Here is an 18,733-nt window from a genome sequence, read left to right as displayed (position 1 = left end):
AGTATGATACTAATTATGCAACAAGAAACCCTAAAAGTATAATGGTGAGCACACAGAGGTGGAAAATACTTACTTCCCCTTATAAGATATGGTGACAGGCAAACATCTGTAAAGCGAAAAAAAGTCGACTGGATAGGATTGGGGTACATGCCCACATTGCAGTTTTCCTTTGCCATATTTTATAATCGCGTCTGAATGATAACAGAAATGGATATAACTGTCATATAGACCATCGAGGTTATCTCTGTCATTTTGCAACATGGTGTTTTCACCAGATCATTAAGTGGCTAGTAATGCTAACTTTTGATGATTTTTTCATTACTTTTATTTTGTATATCAATTGCAACTTCTTAGTCTATTTCAAAAGAATGTTGAAACACCCACCATTTAGCTTGTCAACTTAGCGTCTATATATATGTGTAAAATGCACTGTAATTATTTACATTTGAATTCTAGTCCAGACCAGATGTCACTTTCCAACAATAACAAGGCAGTTTACATCATATGTATGGGCTGAATACTATGATACTTTGTGGAGTAGAACAAAGAATTATGATTCACAACCAAAACAAAAACGGTGAAAAAATTATCAAGAGTTAGCATTACTGGCCCTTAAACTTAAAGGGACAATGCGCATATTTAATGACAGAGTTTCTGAAATAGGCAACTGAAATTCATGCATATTGATGGAGTTTAAGTCTAAAGAATTGCTACAGCATTAACGGCAATGTAATTCAGAATAGTTGTATTTGACCAAAAGGATTATGAAAAATTGAATACCAGGGTATGCTTTTGAGGACGTTAAAAATTACGCCGCACTTCCTGGCATGTCCAAATATCATTAGTTAAAGTGACACCTCAGTAATACAGGTCAGACTTTAAAGTATAACGGGCTTTGTGAGTGCTCCACGTGTCATTTGCGACATTTATGTTGTGTTTTTATGATAAAACTTAACGTTAAATCAATAAAAATTCATATGCAGGTATCTATATGGGACAGCTAGCTCTTACACGATATGGCGATCGTTCATGGACGGTACTAATGGCGTTGCAATATTTGAGGACTATTACTATTACATCACAAGCCTGACGATGGACTACTCAGGTGAGGCAAACAGTACTAAAAGGCATGCTTAATCTATAAATTTTAAGGTATAATGGGTTTTTGGAATCTCAGTGTTTGATAAACGAACAATTTAACTTCCCGACAGAGCTAAGTAACATAGAATGGCAGCCATTTTGAATTTTGGGGAAACTTTTGATGTTTATTCTTGATCATGTGAGAGAATGTTTTTGCAGTTTCCTTGAACTAAACACCATCTATGTCAACCAATAAAATATCTGCATCTTACCTGTAGTCATAGTACTTTGCAAATCTTTGCATATTTTTGATGTTCTGCTCTCCATCTTGTAATAGAAGAAGGGAAACACCATAACTAACTCTCTATCAAGACATAAAATATATGTTCTAACAGAAGTGTTGAAGATGAGTTTACCTTTTACTGATATGTTCTCTGTTGATTGATTGATTGATTGATATTCTGTGATGAAGAGCATTATTGTATTCAGTATGCTTTTGCATTTTAGAAGGATAATAAAATATTACACTTCCTATTTTGACTTATGTAAGCCAAATAATTATTTCAACTATAGTTATATGATATTATAATATTATTTATTACATACATCAATAACTTCAAATAAACTTAATGGTGATGAGGATGGTTGTGTTCATGGTTTCATTTTCGGACTATTCTTGTTAAAACTACTGTCTATGCTTAAAATTGACATCTTGATTATATATATTAAAGTGAATAAAATGGTTCTGATTTTTGCAAAAGGAGTGTGTTATCAGAAGTGTAACAACAAACTATCCTGCAGTACTGATCTTAGTGCGCCACCCATGGGTTGATAAGAGATAATATCCCGTCACGCATTACAGCCATTTAAGATCTTTAAAATTTTGCTTTGCTTAAATCATAGTGTCTATTTTTAATACCTAATATTTCATATTCTGTTTTTCAGAATTCCGCCTGTATTTCTATAATCAAAACGCAAAACGGATTGAAACCTGCAATACTGATGGTGAAGACCGACGGATCGTTACCACTCTTGAAATCGACCACATCGTCAGTAACTCGCTTGTGCTGGATGCTGAGTATTTCTACTTGACAGAAACACTTTCTTCCCAAATTCTTAGAGTACCAAGATCAGGCACAGGAAGACAAACTCCAGAAGTGCTCCTCAAGCTTTCCGCATCCCCAACAAGCTTGTACTATAACAATGTGCGGAATACAATACCAGAAAACGGTAAAAAAAGCATTGTGTTTTTTGAATTCCAAGATGTTTTCAGCAGAATAATTTGTGATCAAATGAACAATGGCACAACATTTGTTCATATTCACATATATCGTAGTGTTCTTTTTTGAGAAACAACAATGTTTTTGCAAATTCATGTTTAGCTACTATAGACTATAGTTTATAGAAGCTATTGGGACGGGTGTCCATCTTGTGTCCGTTGTCAGTCTGCATGTATGTATGTATGTATGTATGTATGTATGTATGTATGTATGTATATATGTATGTATGTCCCTTTGTGAGGATGTCCACTCAAACATATTGTGAACCGCAGTACTTATAGACTTGATATTTGTTGTGTAGATGCATTCACATAAGTTCACCATCATAAATCATCTGGATCTGGCCGAAAGTCCTTTGTATTTAAAAACACTTTTGTAAAGAGAGTGATATTGCAAAATGTGATTATGACAAATTATCCATTTCTTTTTGTTGTTTTGATATTGTTGAAAATATGCAAATTAGCTCATAAAAGCCGTTTTTTATAAAAAAATCATCTTCTTCATTGCTGCTGGTCAGACAGCTTTGATATATGGTATACAGGTCTCCAAAAATGACCTTACTTAGATTTGTTCAAATTGTAATGAAATATGCAAATTTGTATATTTTAGGCAATTATTGTCATATTGGTAAAAAAATCTTTAAAAATCTTCAAAAAACTGCTAGTCAGACATTTAGGATATAGGTCCAAAGGGATATTTATTTCATATTTGTCCAAATTGTGTAGAAATTCGTAAATTTGTATTTTTAAGGCAATTTATGTCATTTTTGGTGGGTTTTTTTTTTCATAAAAACTACTTGTCTCATAGCTTTAATATTTGGTATACAGGTTCATAGGGTTGCTCAAAATATAATATATTCTAATTATGATGAAATCTACAATTTTGCATTTTTGGGGTTTTTGCCATTTTTGGTTAAAAAATCTCTTTATCAAAAACTACCCGTCTGATAGCTTTGATATTTGGTATTACCGTTATCAATTATCATACAGGTCCCTATGGATTAACTTAATGTAATTAGATGAAATTGTGATATAATCTGCAGTTTTGTATTTTTGGGGCAATTTTTGTCATTTTTGGTCAAAACTTTGTTTCTCAAAAGTTACTTATCTGATAGCATTTCTTGTCAAACTGCCTGTGTAAGTGTTCACCTAGTGCGAGAGACAGATGGCAAAGACACTGTGAGGCATAGATGGAAGTTTTCTATGCTTGCTATTGAGTCAGGTCGGAAGGTAGGGTTCCATGCACCCCATGGATGTATTTTTTTAACCTACATTTTTGTAATCCTTAGGGTCTATATTTAATGAATTTTGATGTTCCCAAAATCAAATCGTGTCCCATGGGGTTCATTTGGCGACATCTTTACCGCCATCTTGGCCGCCATCTTGGATTTCAACGATGGGGTAGGGGTCACGTATCTACCGCTCGACGGAAACAGAAACAATAAAATACTATAAACGTTACATTTTTAGAAAGCCAAGATCATGGCCTTTTCATTGATATATAACTTAATAGGGATTAATTAATATTCGAACGTCGATTAGACTTTATATCGGCCATTGGCCGTAAATCGTAAATTTGCTAAATTTCACACCCAATAATTAAGTTCCCGTTCCTCCAAACAATTTTTCATAAGGTATTTATATATTTTTTGGAAGAACTCAGTGCAATAAACAAGAAAAATAAGATTAAAAGTATGTGTCTTGAAATTTAGTGGGTGCATGAGCTTGTTTTCTTATTACGCGGTATGCCACATATCCGTGCGCAACATAAGGGGTAGGGTAATGTTTCCCTTTCTGTTTCGAATCATGAATGATGAAACCATAAAAGTGTTACATTTTTTGAAAGTGCTGCATCAGACCTTTCTAAAAATATATAGATTTATGGGGAAAAGTTGCATATTCAAAAGTTACAAAGCTTAAACCTTTCGGTTTGTGTCGATTTTAAGTGATTTTTAAGAACGAAATTACAACATATGGGGTAGGGGTAATGTTTCCCTTTCTGCCTCGAACCATGAATTATGAAATCATATAAATGTTATACTGTTTGAAAGCTCTGAAATAGGCCTTTCCAAACATGTATAGTTTAATGGGAAAAGTCCATATTTTAAACTTACAAAGCCTATGCCTTTCAGTTCGTGTAAATTTTAAGTGATTTTTTAAGAACGAAATTACAACATATGGGGTAGGGTAATGTTTCCCTTTCGTCCTCGAACCATGAATTATGAAATCATATAAATGTTATACTGTTTGAAAGCTCTGAAATAGGCCTTTCCAAACATGTATAGTTTTATTGGGAAAAGTCCATATTTTAAACTTACAAAGCCTATGCCTTTCAGTTCGTGTAAATTTTAAGTGATTTTTTAAAGGACGAAATTACAACATATGGGGTAGGGGTAATGTTTCCCTTTCTGCCTCGAACCATGAATTATGAAACCATATAAATGTTATACTGTTTGAAAGCTCTGAAATGGGCCTTTCCAAACATGTATAGTTTATTGGAAAAAGTCCATATTTGAAAGTTACAAAGCTTAAACCTTTCAGTTTGTGTCAATTTTAAGTGATTTTTTTCAACAAAATTTTAATATAAGGGGTAGGGGTAATGTTTCCCGTTCTGCCTTGAACCATGAATTATGAAACCATATAAATGTTATACCGTTTGAAAGCTCTGAAATGGGCCTTTCCAAACATGTATAGTTTTATTGGGAAAAGTCCATATTTTAAAGTTACAAAGCTTATGCCTTTCAGTTTGTGTCAATTTTAAGTGATTTTTTAAACAAAATTATAATATAAGGGATAGGGGTAATGTTTCCCGTTCTGCCTTGAACCATGAATTATGAAACCATATAAATGTTATACTGTTTGAAAGCTCTGAAATGGGCCTTTCCAAACATGTATAGTTTCATTGGGGAAAGTTGCATATTTGAAAGTTACAAAGCTTAAGCCTTTCAGTTTGTGTCAATTTTAAGTGATTTTTTGAACAATATGCACAAAACAGTTAGTCCGTTGGCCAGGTATCGAAATCGTCCCCTCTAAGGCATTTTACCCACTATGATTTTCTGTTAGCTAGTATTCTCAGCTGTCATAATCTGCTTATTTTCCATTTAACTGATGGTTTGTGAGAGTGTAACGACTTGTTTGTGAAGGGCTGCCACGCCCTCGGTAGTAAAATAGGAATGGGTTAGGGGTAACATATTTAGCGCTAGTCGGAAACAAAAACAAAAAAGTACCATAAACAATACACAGTGTTGAATCTAGAGCGCGCCATCGCGGGATTGACGCGTTTCAGCAAAAAATCCCGCTCTGAAATCTACCCAGTGCGTCACTTTGGGCGCACTCACAATGAGGGGGGGGGGGGGGGGGGGGGGGGGGGTCTGTAAATAGGTCAACGTGTGTTTTCTTTCATTGTTAAACGTAACCACTTTGCGTGATGATTTGCTATATTTTGCTAGAATGTTACCAATGATTTCATTTATAAATACTTTAGCAGCACACGTCCGTTTTGAAATGACATTTGCGTTTGTTACATTGTCAATAAAACTTGTTTGTGAATGTACTGACTGACAGCCGTGACGAGAAAAAAAATTCACGTACGGGAGTAATTTCAAACTAACTCTCACACAGAAAGGTTTTTGAAAAATGTAGCCAACACACCTATTCCATTCAAAAAGAAAAAACATGTTCTTGATCAAGCGGAAATCAAACCAAATTCCAAAATTTTCTGAAACATTTCATGTGTCCACATGGATCGAGATACTAGACGCAGCTTGGTTCATGTTGTCAAAGTCGTTATGACACGGTCACGCATGCATGGCTTGCCAAGAAATTCGATCTAGCGAGAACAACAGTGAATATCTATTCAGATCTTATACCAGACGGGTCATATGTCAAGTTCTTCAGTAAGAATGCATTTACTAATACTTGCACGGCTTGCATTGTCAGAGTCGGGACGTTGTGCTGTGTTTGTTTTGCCTCGATGCAGCACATGGTGTCGGCCATTTTCCAAACTTGCTTAGGACAAAGCGTCATCACTCTAGACTCCCTAGGTTACCCTTTTATGTCTATGGGAACTTACTGCTGCAGAGATCGAGACTACTTAGTCATTAAAAAAAGTCCTGCTCCATCAATGAGAGCTGTGAAATGACAAATGAACTTACTTTTCTCACTGTGGGGAAATTGTCAATTGTATTTTTGCATAATACTGAAAGAATTATCTCTTGAGACTAACAGAATGTGCTGCATCTTTTCTATGAATGTGAGTCAATTTGTGATACTTTATTCAAAACAATTATATTCTTGAATAGATGTACAAAGACTTCATAGACTTATTTTAAATAAATGCTAATTTAATATGCAGATTAATATGCAAATTTGCTGCCAAAAAATTGTCCCCCAAATTTTGAAAATGTCCCCCAAAATTTAAGGCAGTGGGCCAAAATGTCCCCCAATCCTAAGATCCTAGATTCAACACTGATACATTCTTAGAAAGCCCAGATATAAGCTTTTACTTTTTTGATAATTATTCGACTTTAGATGGCGCCAATATTCCGTATGTACATGGCGGTCAGCAGCTGAATCATTCACATAACGAACGTTGATATGGCCTGAAACTTCGGTAAATTCATTCAAGCAAACTCTTGTTTGATTAAGTTGATAGTTTTCCTTTCTTTTTTATTTCGAGTATTTACCATGGCATGACTGAAACGAACCTTGAAACGAAGGCTGTACGTATCTATATTAGTCCGAGCCTGAGCGTGATCTGAGAGCAAACAGATCCGCAGATAATGCGAACGATCGCAACCGTTACCAACAGACTCATTATGCAGAGCCATGCCCCAAAACGCCCAACCAAACTTGGCACTAATCATGATCCCAGTCATTTCGAGCCGGGCTTTAAGGGAAGTGCTGTGGCCTTGAAAGACCCTTTGGTTTGGTTTTGTACCGTAGTATAGGAAGAAAACCCGACCTGTCGTCGTTGCTGTGAATGTTTGTGTTGTTTTTAGCCTCTTTTTTGCCTATTTGAAGAATCGTCTTTGCAGCCTTCCATCCTGCGTTCTGTGTAGCGAGTGTCTTCGATCGCTCTCTTAAGTTTGTGATGTACAACTGTCTTGAGTCCCGGTGCTTTATTGGGTGTAGAGGTAAATAGTTAGAGATCAGGGTGATATATTGGTTGCCGCAGTGTCTTTCCAGGTGTTGCCACTTTGAAGGAATTCAACACTCGGTATTTTGGCCTGGTAAGTATTCTTTAAGGTGTACCTGTAGGCTACGTGGTACTGAATAGGGGCCACTTAGGTTTCAACACATTCGATACTCTTGGCTTTCGCTTATACCCCGTTGTATGAGTAACTGGGATCGGAAATGGAAAGGCTTAATTAATATCCATCTTTGCTAATATTAATTCTCGTTTGGCTTACAGATTGCCACCTCTACTTGTTTCGGTGAAAATTTGACTTTCAATTGGACAAAACATTGAGTATGACTTTCTTCTGTGTGTGTTATTTAGGCCTATGAAAAATATGAAAATTGCATACATATTGTTGTCAAATATCTCAAATCTTAGATTGTAAGAGATAGGCTTAGGCTTCCCTGTAATCATACAAATGAGTTAAATGGGAATTTATTGGAGTAGATTACAGTAATCGAAGAGAATGGTTGACACTATAGAAAGACTTATCTCGGATTGCGGGGACCTAACTATAAAAGAACAGCTCGGATTGCGGGGACCTAACTATAAAAGAACAGCACGGAATACTTGCCGGATGTATTGACTGTTCATGTACAGTACAGGCTAATACAACGTGGAATGTAAAACATACAAATCAAAGAAGTGGCAAATTTTCTCAACTTTTCACAAAGTTTATATTCCATCATTACTATCAGGATTAGGATTTTCCCAATCTATAAATAAGCTATTACTTGATTACACCTTGATTCAGCATGACTAACATTTTGCATTTGCCACGCAACCAGCCATGCCCGTCCCTGGGATCGCGAACAATGCCTTTAACGAAGCTTTTGAACGCTTTTTGTGAATTGTGTAAGAATGTCCTCTCTGTGGTGTATAATGTGTGAAGCCGTTGTCTAGGTCGCTTGACTCTGATGATTATGTGACTGATTTTTCTCAGCTGCTGGTGGCTGATCTAGCTCGAAAGTTAGATCAATCTAGTCTCTCTGATTCGATCATGCTGGTGGGAGTGGTATCTTCAAGCGTTGACCCTAAAACGTCCGTTTGTAGGGTCTTTGCTTCAAAGACGTCAGGGTCTAACATTGGTTAAATGTCATCCATGATAAGAAACTAATGATAGATTCACTCACAAGGCATTTTAAACATTGAGGTGTCAATGGGAATATAAGCCTTTTTAGTCATTTTCTGATGTTTGTCTCGCCTTCTTATTGCTTGGTGTAGAGAGTGTTTGTTCGCCTTCTGTTTACTATTTAGTTGCGTAATTTGAATGCGTTCTGTGACATTTGGCTTTTCGGGTTTTAGTTCCAGAATTATTTTGCTATTGAATTTTAGTACCCAGTCGAAAATGTAATCCTCATTGGGAGTATATAGTGTATTGCGTTGTAAAATAATTTCGAAAAATTGGTTATGATCTCTTGTTTTCTGGTAAGGAAGGTAAAGTGTTGTCGATCCATATAATCTTATTATGGAGAAGCTATATTGTGGATTAATGGTGATTGGTTTTCAGCGATAAAAGATTCTCTCGTGTTCCCGTGTAGTATTAAAAGTAACACTATTAATAGTGAGCTCTGATTTGTCCAGACGGTCACGTGACTGTGCATGTATTTACGATATACTGTAAAGTTTGCCATTCCTATCTCCAAAGTGGGTTTCTTTCACATAGTTTGTATTTTCATCACAAGTTTCAATATACTGATATAATATAGCGATAAACAACCCCTATAAGTTGGGTACACCACTCGAGCTCGGTTTTGACCATTTCACTCCTTATACACACGACTGAAGTTCGTGCGTATATGTTGTTTACCGGTCGAAACCGTGTGGTATCCTTTCAAAGTGGTGCTTTATTGCTTATATATCTCTTGCGATACAATTAAAGAAAAGGGATTGATTGTTGCTGCTGTCATATCAACTTTGCATGACGACTATGACATCCAATTTAGTGTTTGTGGGTTTGGAATATATAATTTTTGACATATTATAGCTGTTAACTTTCTTTCCCTAATTTGAGTTATTGAAATGAGTAAAACGTCTTTTATTAACCACCATTTTAGCTTTTTAGTGCTATTTAATGCCTATAGAGTATTTTTCTATGTTCCTTTTAACAAGTAAATGTCAGTAAAGTAACACAAACTTTTGAGTTTAGGCATTGTCACTGCATACTTTTTGAGTTTACCCCATCAAGCCATATCTTGTTGGAAAAACAGCTGCGTTAGTGTTTCAGAGATATGATATTTATGTGGCTTCCTTATTCGCTGCGTTTTGTAGGAGAGGAAACATTACCCATACCCCTATCCCTTAAATGTATATTAATAGAGGGATGTACGGCATACCATATATTAGGTAAACAATCGACGCACCCCATAAGTCTCAAGAAGATACACTCTTTTAATGTTTTATTACTTCTCTATTGCATTAAGTTCTTTCGACTGATATATAAATACCTTGTAAAAATTGTTTGGAGGAACATGAACTTAATTATTGGGTTTGAAATTAAGCAAATTTTACAATTTACATTTCATGTCCGATATAAAATCTAATCGATGTTTGAATATCGATTTATCCCCATTTAGTTGTATACCAATGGTAAGGGGATTATCTGGGCTTTCTAAGAATGTATTGTTTATGGGTTTTTTTTGTTTCCGACTAGCGGTAAATATGTTACCCCTAACCCATTCCTATTTTACTACCGAGGGCGTGACAGCCCTTCAAAAACAAGTCGTTACACTCTCACACACCATCAGTTTAATGGAAAATAAGCAGATTATGACAGCTGAGAATACTAGCTAACAGAAAATCATAGTGGGTAAAATGCCTTAGAGGGGATGATTTCGATACCTGGCCAACGGACTAACTGTTTTGTGCATATTGTTCAAAATATCACTTAAAATTGACAAAAACTGAAAGGCTTAAGCTTTGTAACTTTCAAATATGCAACTTTCCCCAATGAAACTATACATGTTTGGAAAGGCCCATTTCAGAGCTTTCAAACAGTATAACATTTATATGGTTTCATAATTCATGGTTCGAGGCAGAAAGGGAAACATTACCCCTACCCCATATGTTGTAATTTCGTTCTTAAAAAATCACTTAAAATTGACACAAGCTGAAAGGTTTAAGCTTTTAAAGCTTAAAATATGGATTTTTCCAATAAAACTATACAAATTTGGAAATGCCCATTTCCGAGCTTTCGAACAGTATAACATTTATATGGTTTCATAATTCAAGGTTCAAGCAGAACGGGAGCATTACCCCTACCCTTATATTATATTTTGTTTAAAAAATCACTTAAAATTGACACAAACTGAAAGGCATAAGCTTTGTAACTTTAAAATATGGATTTTTCCCAATAAAACTATACATGTTTGGAAAGGCCCATTTCAGAGCTTTCAAACAGTGTAACATTTATATGGTTTCATAATTCATGGTTCAAGGCAGAACGGGAAACACTACCCCTACCCCTTATATTAAAATTTTGTTGAAAAAAATGACTTAAAATTGACACAAACTGAAAGGTTTAAGCTTTGTAACTTTCAAATATGGACTTTTTCCAATAAAACTATACATGTTTGGAAAGGCCCATTTCAGAGCTTTCAAACAGTATAACATTTATATGGTTTCATAATTCATGGTTCGAGGCAGAAAGGGAAACATTACCCCTACCCCATATGTTGTAATTTCGTCCTTTAAAAAATCACTTAAAATTTACACAAACTGAAAGGCATAAGCTTTGTAAGTTTAAAATATGGACTTTTCCCAATAAAACTATACATGTTTGGAAAGGCCCATTTCAGAGCTTTTAAACAGTATAACATTTATATGGTTTCGTAATTCATGGTTCGAGGCAGAAAGGGAAACATTACCCCTACCCCATATGTTGTAATTTCGTTCTTAAAAAATCACTTAAAATCGACACAAACCGAAAGGTTTAAGCTTTGTAACTTTGAAATATGCAACTTTTCCCTATATATTTTTTAGAAAGGTCTGATTCAGCACTTTCAAAACATGTAACATTTTTATGGTTTCATCATTCATGATTCGAAACAGAAAGGGAAACATTACCCCTACCCCTTATGTTACACACGGATATGTGGCATACCGCGTAATAAGAAAACAAGCTCATGCACCCACTAAATCTCAAGACACATACTTTTAATCTTTTTTTTGTTTATTGCACTGAGTTCTTCCAAAAAATATATAAATACCTTGTGAAAAATTGTTTGGAGGAACGGGAACTTGATTATTGGGTTTGAAATTTAGTAAATTTTACGATTTACGGTCAATGGCCGATGTAAAGTCTAATCGACGTTCGAATATTAATTAATCCCTATTAAGTTATATATCAATGAAAAGGCCATGATCTTGGCTTTCTAAAAATGTAACGTTTATAGTATTTTATTGTTTCTGTTTCCGTCGAGCGGTAGATACGTGACCCCTACCCCATCGTTGAAATCCAAGATGGCGGCCAAGATGGCGGTAAAGATGGCGCCAAATGAACCCCATGGGACACGATTTGATTTTGGGAACATCAAAATTCATTAAATATAGACCCTAAGGATTACAAAAATGTAGGTTAAAAAATACATCCATGGGGTGCATCGGAACCCTACTTCCGACTAGACTAATTGATGAATGTCTGTGTACATAGTGGTCTGTAAATATGAGCCATACTGAAACAATTCATATGCAATAAAGAATACACTGTATTGCCAAAGGACCTTTGCACTCTGTTAAAATGTGGTATGCTATGTATGTCCTCTATACTGTTCATGTATATAGTAGCTTTAGGGACATTGGCCCTATGTTTTAACTTGTGCCATATACTGTACAGACAATACATGTATTCATGCAACCTGTAGAGGACAATTTACATTCCAAATATATTTGTGCCCATCTGTTGATATTCATTTTCTGTGACCTAGTTTATTGATCACTTGGTCAAGGTTTCACATTCAACCACAACCTCTGCATCTTTTAGCCTTGAACAGAACATATACATGTATTCTTCAAAAAAAGAAAATAGAACAAGGCAGTTAAGTGATTTCACTGATTCTAAAATTGCAAGATGAACTAAATGTGAAGACAAACCCTTTCTGAACTTATACGTTTCTTAATAATGCCATATACTTTTTTGTACTTTTCACTCCAAAACTGCTTTTAAATGCTGAGAATATCTTGTGATTTTTGTTTTTGGTTGAAGTGTACCTCAGTTGATACATTTGCCTCTGCAGGTGTGAATATTTGTTCTGGGATTGGCAGCCTATGTCAAGACGATGAATTGTGCATACCTGTTCCCTACGGAAAGCGATGCGTTGAGATTTCAAGGGAGTTACCAGGTACAATTGCCTATGTATTCCTTATACAATATCACAGTGTTGTGTTGACAATCTTTAAATTTTATTCCCACGTCAATGGACCCATTGGACGATTGCCTGAATATGTCTCACGCTGTGTATGTATAGTACACACTATCCAGAAGCGTTCTGCACTTAACTGCACTGTACATGTAAATCTGAAGACATTGCATGAAGATTTTCAATACTTGGCTGAGGACGTAAAATGTAATGAGGTTATCATGAAAATACCGCAAAGGATGCACTTAGACATTGGCGTCACACACCACCCTCCGCTTAGCGTCCAGGGATATGCTGCACTCATGTCCTCATGCAGTATTTTTATGATAAACTCATATTACTGCTGCCCATGGGACATCCTACCAACAAATTTCTTAAGGAAAAGGGCATAAGTGTACTGTACTCCAGGTCATTTGTCCTTCATGACGGTACGATTTTCTACATGTTGCATTTTGAATTGGACGACACCTGGTGGCCACACTCTTTGTTTGAGACAAAATTCAAAGTCTTCAAGACGTTAACCTTTTCCTCTTATGCCGCCCTCTGCCACTTGCATCAAATCTTTTGGTGTACATGCATGCATGGTCTTCTAAATAAAGAGAGGGCATCATGACAGGCGGCTTACGAACCATGTGGTGTCCCTTCACACCATAATATGAGAGACTGTTCTGCCTAGCTGACAGTTAATATACGGGCAGTAATTCCTTCTGGAATCACATTTTAAAAGCCTGTGCATCATTGTAATTTCATGAGTAAAATAGACCAATCTTCTCTCTCCAAAGGCCAGATCAGGAAAGCCTTTGTCTGTGCTAGTTTAAATAATACGGTAAATTTTCGATCAGGTTTGAACTCACAACGTCAGGCACCCAGTCACCAAGCGAAGAAGTCACAGAAAAAAACCACTCGGCCAAATCCATCCCCACGTAGTTGTTATAATTTTTCTGACTGCGACCCCTGAGCTCATGTTGTAGAGTTTCATAAAGCACTCACACTTGTACACTCACTATCACACATCACTCACGAACTTTATTGAAGCAATGAATACATTGCTTAACCGAGCGAAAGACAGCCTCAGTGACAATTCTGTCCACCAGCAGAGCTATTAACCCAGGATAGAAAATGCGGTAAATTTTTGATTGCGTTCAAACTCACAACGTATGGCACCCAGTCACCTAGCAGATAAGTCACAGACAAAAAGTTTACACATTTCGTAAATGAGATGTAGTAAAGTAAATACAACTGTCTTTTTTCTGTACTTTTATAATGATATTCACAGAGTTTCCAGGAGAAAGTTACTGCAGGTGGTAATCACTCCATGCACGGGCAGATCCACTACCTGGAGTGTTTCACCTCCTCCTTACACAAGCGTCATGATGGCAAATGATTGTATTGCGCACTGTCATATGGAATTTTGGTCAAATCATTTCAAATAATAAGTACTAGTGATGCATAAAACTTGCTAAAATGACTTTATTTTACACAATCATGGACTTGAACCAAGTCTATCCATGAGTTTTTAGCCCCAATAACTTACTCTGGGCCATCCCTGGTGATAGTGATAAGATATGAAAAATGTCAGTCCTCGTTTACATTTTATTTTGATCTATTGCCTCTCATACTATGTTCACACTACAGAGTTCAGGTCACCTGTGAGGCGTCCCTGCATGGTTTTAGGCTACTGAAGATCAAATTTTAGACACCCAATTTTTGTGTGTGAATGAATTAAGTCGGTCCTGGGTCATGTTTGCACCCCTAAGAGGTGGCTTAGGGTGATTAAGCTTTGATAGATGACTCAGAGTGGGAGATTCAAATACAGTGTAAACGCAGACCAAAATTGTTCTTGTCTTATCACAATTTTGAGCCAGGCCTGGCGTTGGGGCCCGAATGTGAACATTGAATATCACATATTTATTGAAATCACTCAAGGCCAACTGCTGGGGTGCCAACCAGGCAAATGACCAAGTCTATGATTCCGGGAGAAACTCCCTTGTATAGCGTTCACCCCACTCTTTGCAGTCACCCCACTCACGCATATCATATGAAAACAGAACACAAATCATCGCCTTCACCCCACTCAAACATTCACAAATCACAGACTTGAACCAAGTCTACACATAACCCCTAAAAGAGAGTAAAATTTTCAGTATTTGCATGTTTTTTTGAAACAAGAAACCTGGCAAAACGTAATGTTGAGGTAACATTAACTACTCTTTCCTCAACAGATATAGGAACGTCTACATTTGCTCCTATGACTACGCCAAATTATAACTGTCAGTACTATTGCAGCAATGGCTGGGAATGCATCCCAGCCTATCAACACTGTAATGGATATAGGGATTGCTCAGACGGAAGTGATGAATGGTATTGTGGTAAGTTAAAGGATCAGAATGCAAGTATAGGGTGTATAAAGCAATGGCACATTGAGTGCATTTGAACTGTATGTACTTCAGAATATACTCATTAGTCTAGTAGTTGGCTTGCCTTGACGTGCCTGCATGGTTACAATTGTGGGATAAAATTGAACCTGCCTTTTCTTACACCACCATTGATAGGTTCGGTGATTAATGGTGATTGTGGACCTTTTTTACAGAGAATTTAAAATGTTATGGGAAATTCCTTCAAAGCTAGTGACTTTTTATGCCCCTTTAATGAGCAACTGGCCCTTTTTTACACAGTTTACAAAAGTAGTTCGAATAAGCTTGCATTGAGCTCTTTATTACATGACTCACTGCATGTCCCTTAGATTTCACTGGTAACGTGTTGATGATGTAACAGGCTGTATAGTCATCATTTGACTAATAGTTACCCTGAGGTATTTTCATCTTGACAACTTCAAGATTTAAAAAAAGATCAAATGACATGTCTTTATAGGAAAACCAGTTTTAGAAAAATTTGCATAAAATTTCGATAAAACTAGAAGCAATGATTACATGGATTTTCGTCTATCATGAAAATAAAGCAGTGATTGTCACTAGCAAATAACCTAAAACTTTGAAGTGAGAACAACATAAGAAACACAGGTAATAAAAACATCATAGCCCAAACAAGGGATGTACCCTCAAGGTTTGAGACCATTTTCCCTCCTGACGTCGGACACTTGCCCTATAGCTCATAGTCCCTCGTTTTGGCTATATTCCAGGTACTCCAACATCCTCTTCCAGAACACAAGCACCCTCACCATGCCCGGGTCAATACCAGTGTCATTATGGGTATCAGTGCATACCATGGTACCAATATTGCGATGGTGAACTGAACTGCAATGATGGCAGTGATGAACGATATTGTGGTGAGTTCCAATGGTGTCATGTGGGTCATAGCTCTGCTTCGGTGTAAGCAAAACCATTTCTTTGACAGAAACAGGTTCTGTATTTCTTCTAGTCAACAGCAAATGAACAAAAAAGAGAAACAAAACCAAAATAAATTGCTGCATTCATAAAATTAAATTTTACAAAAATCTGTGCAGAACAAAGTAAATTCTCAGCCAACCCCCATGGATATGTTCAACAAATACTAAGGTTTAACTAATGTGTTTTCCCTGCAATGGACACAGTATTTGGAAAACTCACATTAGGAAGACACCAATGACCACCTTGGATGTCATCCCTGTTGCAAAAGTTGAGTTGAACACGTGACACACAGGATATTTTAACGCTCTTTCAGTCTTATTTTCATTCATCATGTTCTCATGTACTGTTTTGCGCATTGCATCATTTTATGTTCATTTTAAAATCTAAAAAGAAAGTTTCAGATGTTGAAATTGATACGCATATACATTTGTCACTTTAGAACGTGTTTTTTTTTTGATTGACACATGACCAGGGTATGAAACTACACAAGCCCCCTGTCCGTATGACCACCAACAGTGTCTGTATAATTATAATGAGTGTATACCCAATGTAGCATACTGCAATGGTACAGCTGAATGTTCCGACGCCAGTGACGAACGTGGATGTTGTAAGTTCGACATGTTCCTTTTGTACATAAAGATCTCAACTACGAGACAAACCAAAAGCTGTGTTTATGTTCAACTGTCCCTAATATATTTTGGAAGAATTCCATTCTATACACTATCATGTATCTTTAGTATACTTGTTCAAAAATATCAATGTGCCATTTATTTATTTAGAGATGACAGAACTTGTGCATACTTCATTTACTTATTATAAGGCAAACACCTTTCCCAACTAATAGTACATAAGTACTCAATCTGGCGATTGCACCAGGGGAATAACTGGATATATTTTCAAGATACTCCCTTATCTGGACTTACAAAAATCACACTCCTTTGGGAAATACGGGAGGAAAAAAATTCCAGTCTTATAAGTAACAAAATTTTGATGAAGGTGAGAAACTGCTGCTGTACAGGTACACTTTTAAACAGAGTAATAAGATTATTTTTCAAGGTTGTTTATTGTATCATATCACATTCAATATCTCTGTCATGATTCGTCGATTTACAGCCAAGTGGTATGCGGTTCCCAATATTGCAATTTTATATACAATAAGCTTTTTACCTGTTAAAGGTATGCAGTTACCTGTAATCTAAATATGCCCATATATGGTCAAAGGGGCATTCCTTGGTATTCAAAATGCCCATGGAGGGCGCTGTTTTTAAAAAGCGGCCACCCGCTTAAAATCTATGATTGGTTAGATTTTCTCTTTCCATGGTAACTGGCAAAATTGAAACAGGTGACAGTATACCTTTAACACTGTTTACTGATGTGGACAACTTAAGTTTTAAGGTAGTATGAGCCTTGAAAGTAAAAGATTTAAACTTTTGCTCAAACTTTCCTCAGTAAAACTTGGGTCAAAATTTTGTAAAAGAGAGACAAATTACCTAAGATTTTCAGATACTTGAAATTCAAAATGGCCTCAATCCCTGTTTTAACTCTATGGGGAAAAATATCTTCAATTTTCAAAAGAACTAAGACAGTAAAACTTTAAAATGAGCCCCCACAAGTGGTAGACCAGAAAAATATTGATAATGTTTATGTGCCTGAAGATCTGTCCCCTAGGCATGTTCTAATAGCTTAAAGTGCCATCAGGGCACTGCGTGCAGTCTTGAATGTTGGGACCTTTTTAATAATTTTCCACACAGGAAAGAATCGTCTTTCCCTGAGTGTCTGCTTTTTATACTGTGTGACTTATCTGAATTTCGAAATCCCTAATTTTTACCAGTTGTGGAAAAAGGAGAGTCAAACTTTACTCTCTATGAGTTGAGAGCATTCATTAGGTATTCTTACTTTTCTATGTGTGAAGCGTCTGGAAAAAGTAAACCTTTTTAGTTTTTGTGGACTGTACATTTAATGAAGTACCCCGGTACTAAAAACGTCCCCTTTTCGATGATGTTAGAACACACATGAATACCCATTTTCCTGAGCATTCCTGTACTAAAAACTATTAATTTATCTAGTTTCATCTTTTTTACATTTTATTCTCTTCTTCTTTCTCTTCAAGCGTGCTATGGCACTGATTACATATACGTCCAGCCAAGTCAAACGATTATCTTGACATCACCAAACTATCCATATTCCTACAACAATGGGGGCAACTGCATATGGATCATTAGTGCTGGTATGGGTGGCGTTCTCCTAACCCGCTTCGCGGCCTTCCACACGGAAAGTTCATATGACAGGGTCACTATTGGATTCGGTTCAGACCCTTACGATTCAAACACAGAGATTATCAGTGCGAGTGGTTCCACCATACCCGATGACTGGAGATCACCTGGGTCACAGATATGGGTCAAGTGGTATTCAGATGGCTCTGTTACTTACCCTGGTTGGAATCTTACTATAAGTCATAGAGAAGGTGAGTACATTAACACCAGCTTTGTGG

At 36.4% G+C, this 18,733-nt stretch overlaps 1 protein-coding gene across 6 annotated transcripts in view; it reads left to right on the top strand.

The window, feature by feature from the left end:
* The window catches only part of LOC139115543 (uncharacterized), a 125,273-nt gene that overhangs the window by 89,624 nt on the left and 16,916 nt on the right, over positions 1–18,733 (top strand). For 5 of the 6 annotated variants that reach the window (XM_070677735.1, XM_070677733.1, XM_070677731.1 and 2 more), the window contains 7 exons: positions 984–1,105; positions 2,026–2,310; positions 12,773–12,877; positions 15,118–15,264; positions 16,035–16,181; positions 16,715–16,849; positions 18,353–18,706. In XM_070677735.1, the coding sequence (XP_070533836.1) occupies positions 984–1,105; positions 2,026–2,310; positions 12,773–12,877; positions 15,118–15,264; positions 16,035–16,181; positions 16,715–16,849; positions 18,353–18,706 (1,295 nt within the window). The remainder of the gene's footprint in view (positions 1–983; positions 1,106–2,025; positions 2,311–12,772; positions 12,878–15,117; positions 15,265–16,034; positions 16,182–16,714; positions 16,850–18,352; positions 18,707–18,733) is intronic. The other variant, XM_070677732.1, reaches the window with a different exon arrangement.

Source organism: Ptychodera flava, chromosome 17, assembly GCF_041260155.1.
Source record: "Ptychodera flava strain L36383 chromosome 17, AS_Pfla_20210202, whole genome shotgun sequence".
NCBI lineage: Eukaryota > Metazoa > Hemichordata > Enteropneusta > Ptychoderidae > Ptychodera > Ptychodera flava.
The sequence above is the reverse complement of the archived record's forward strand: the minus strand, read 5'-3'. Positions and strand labels throughout refer to the sequence as shown.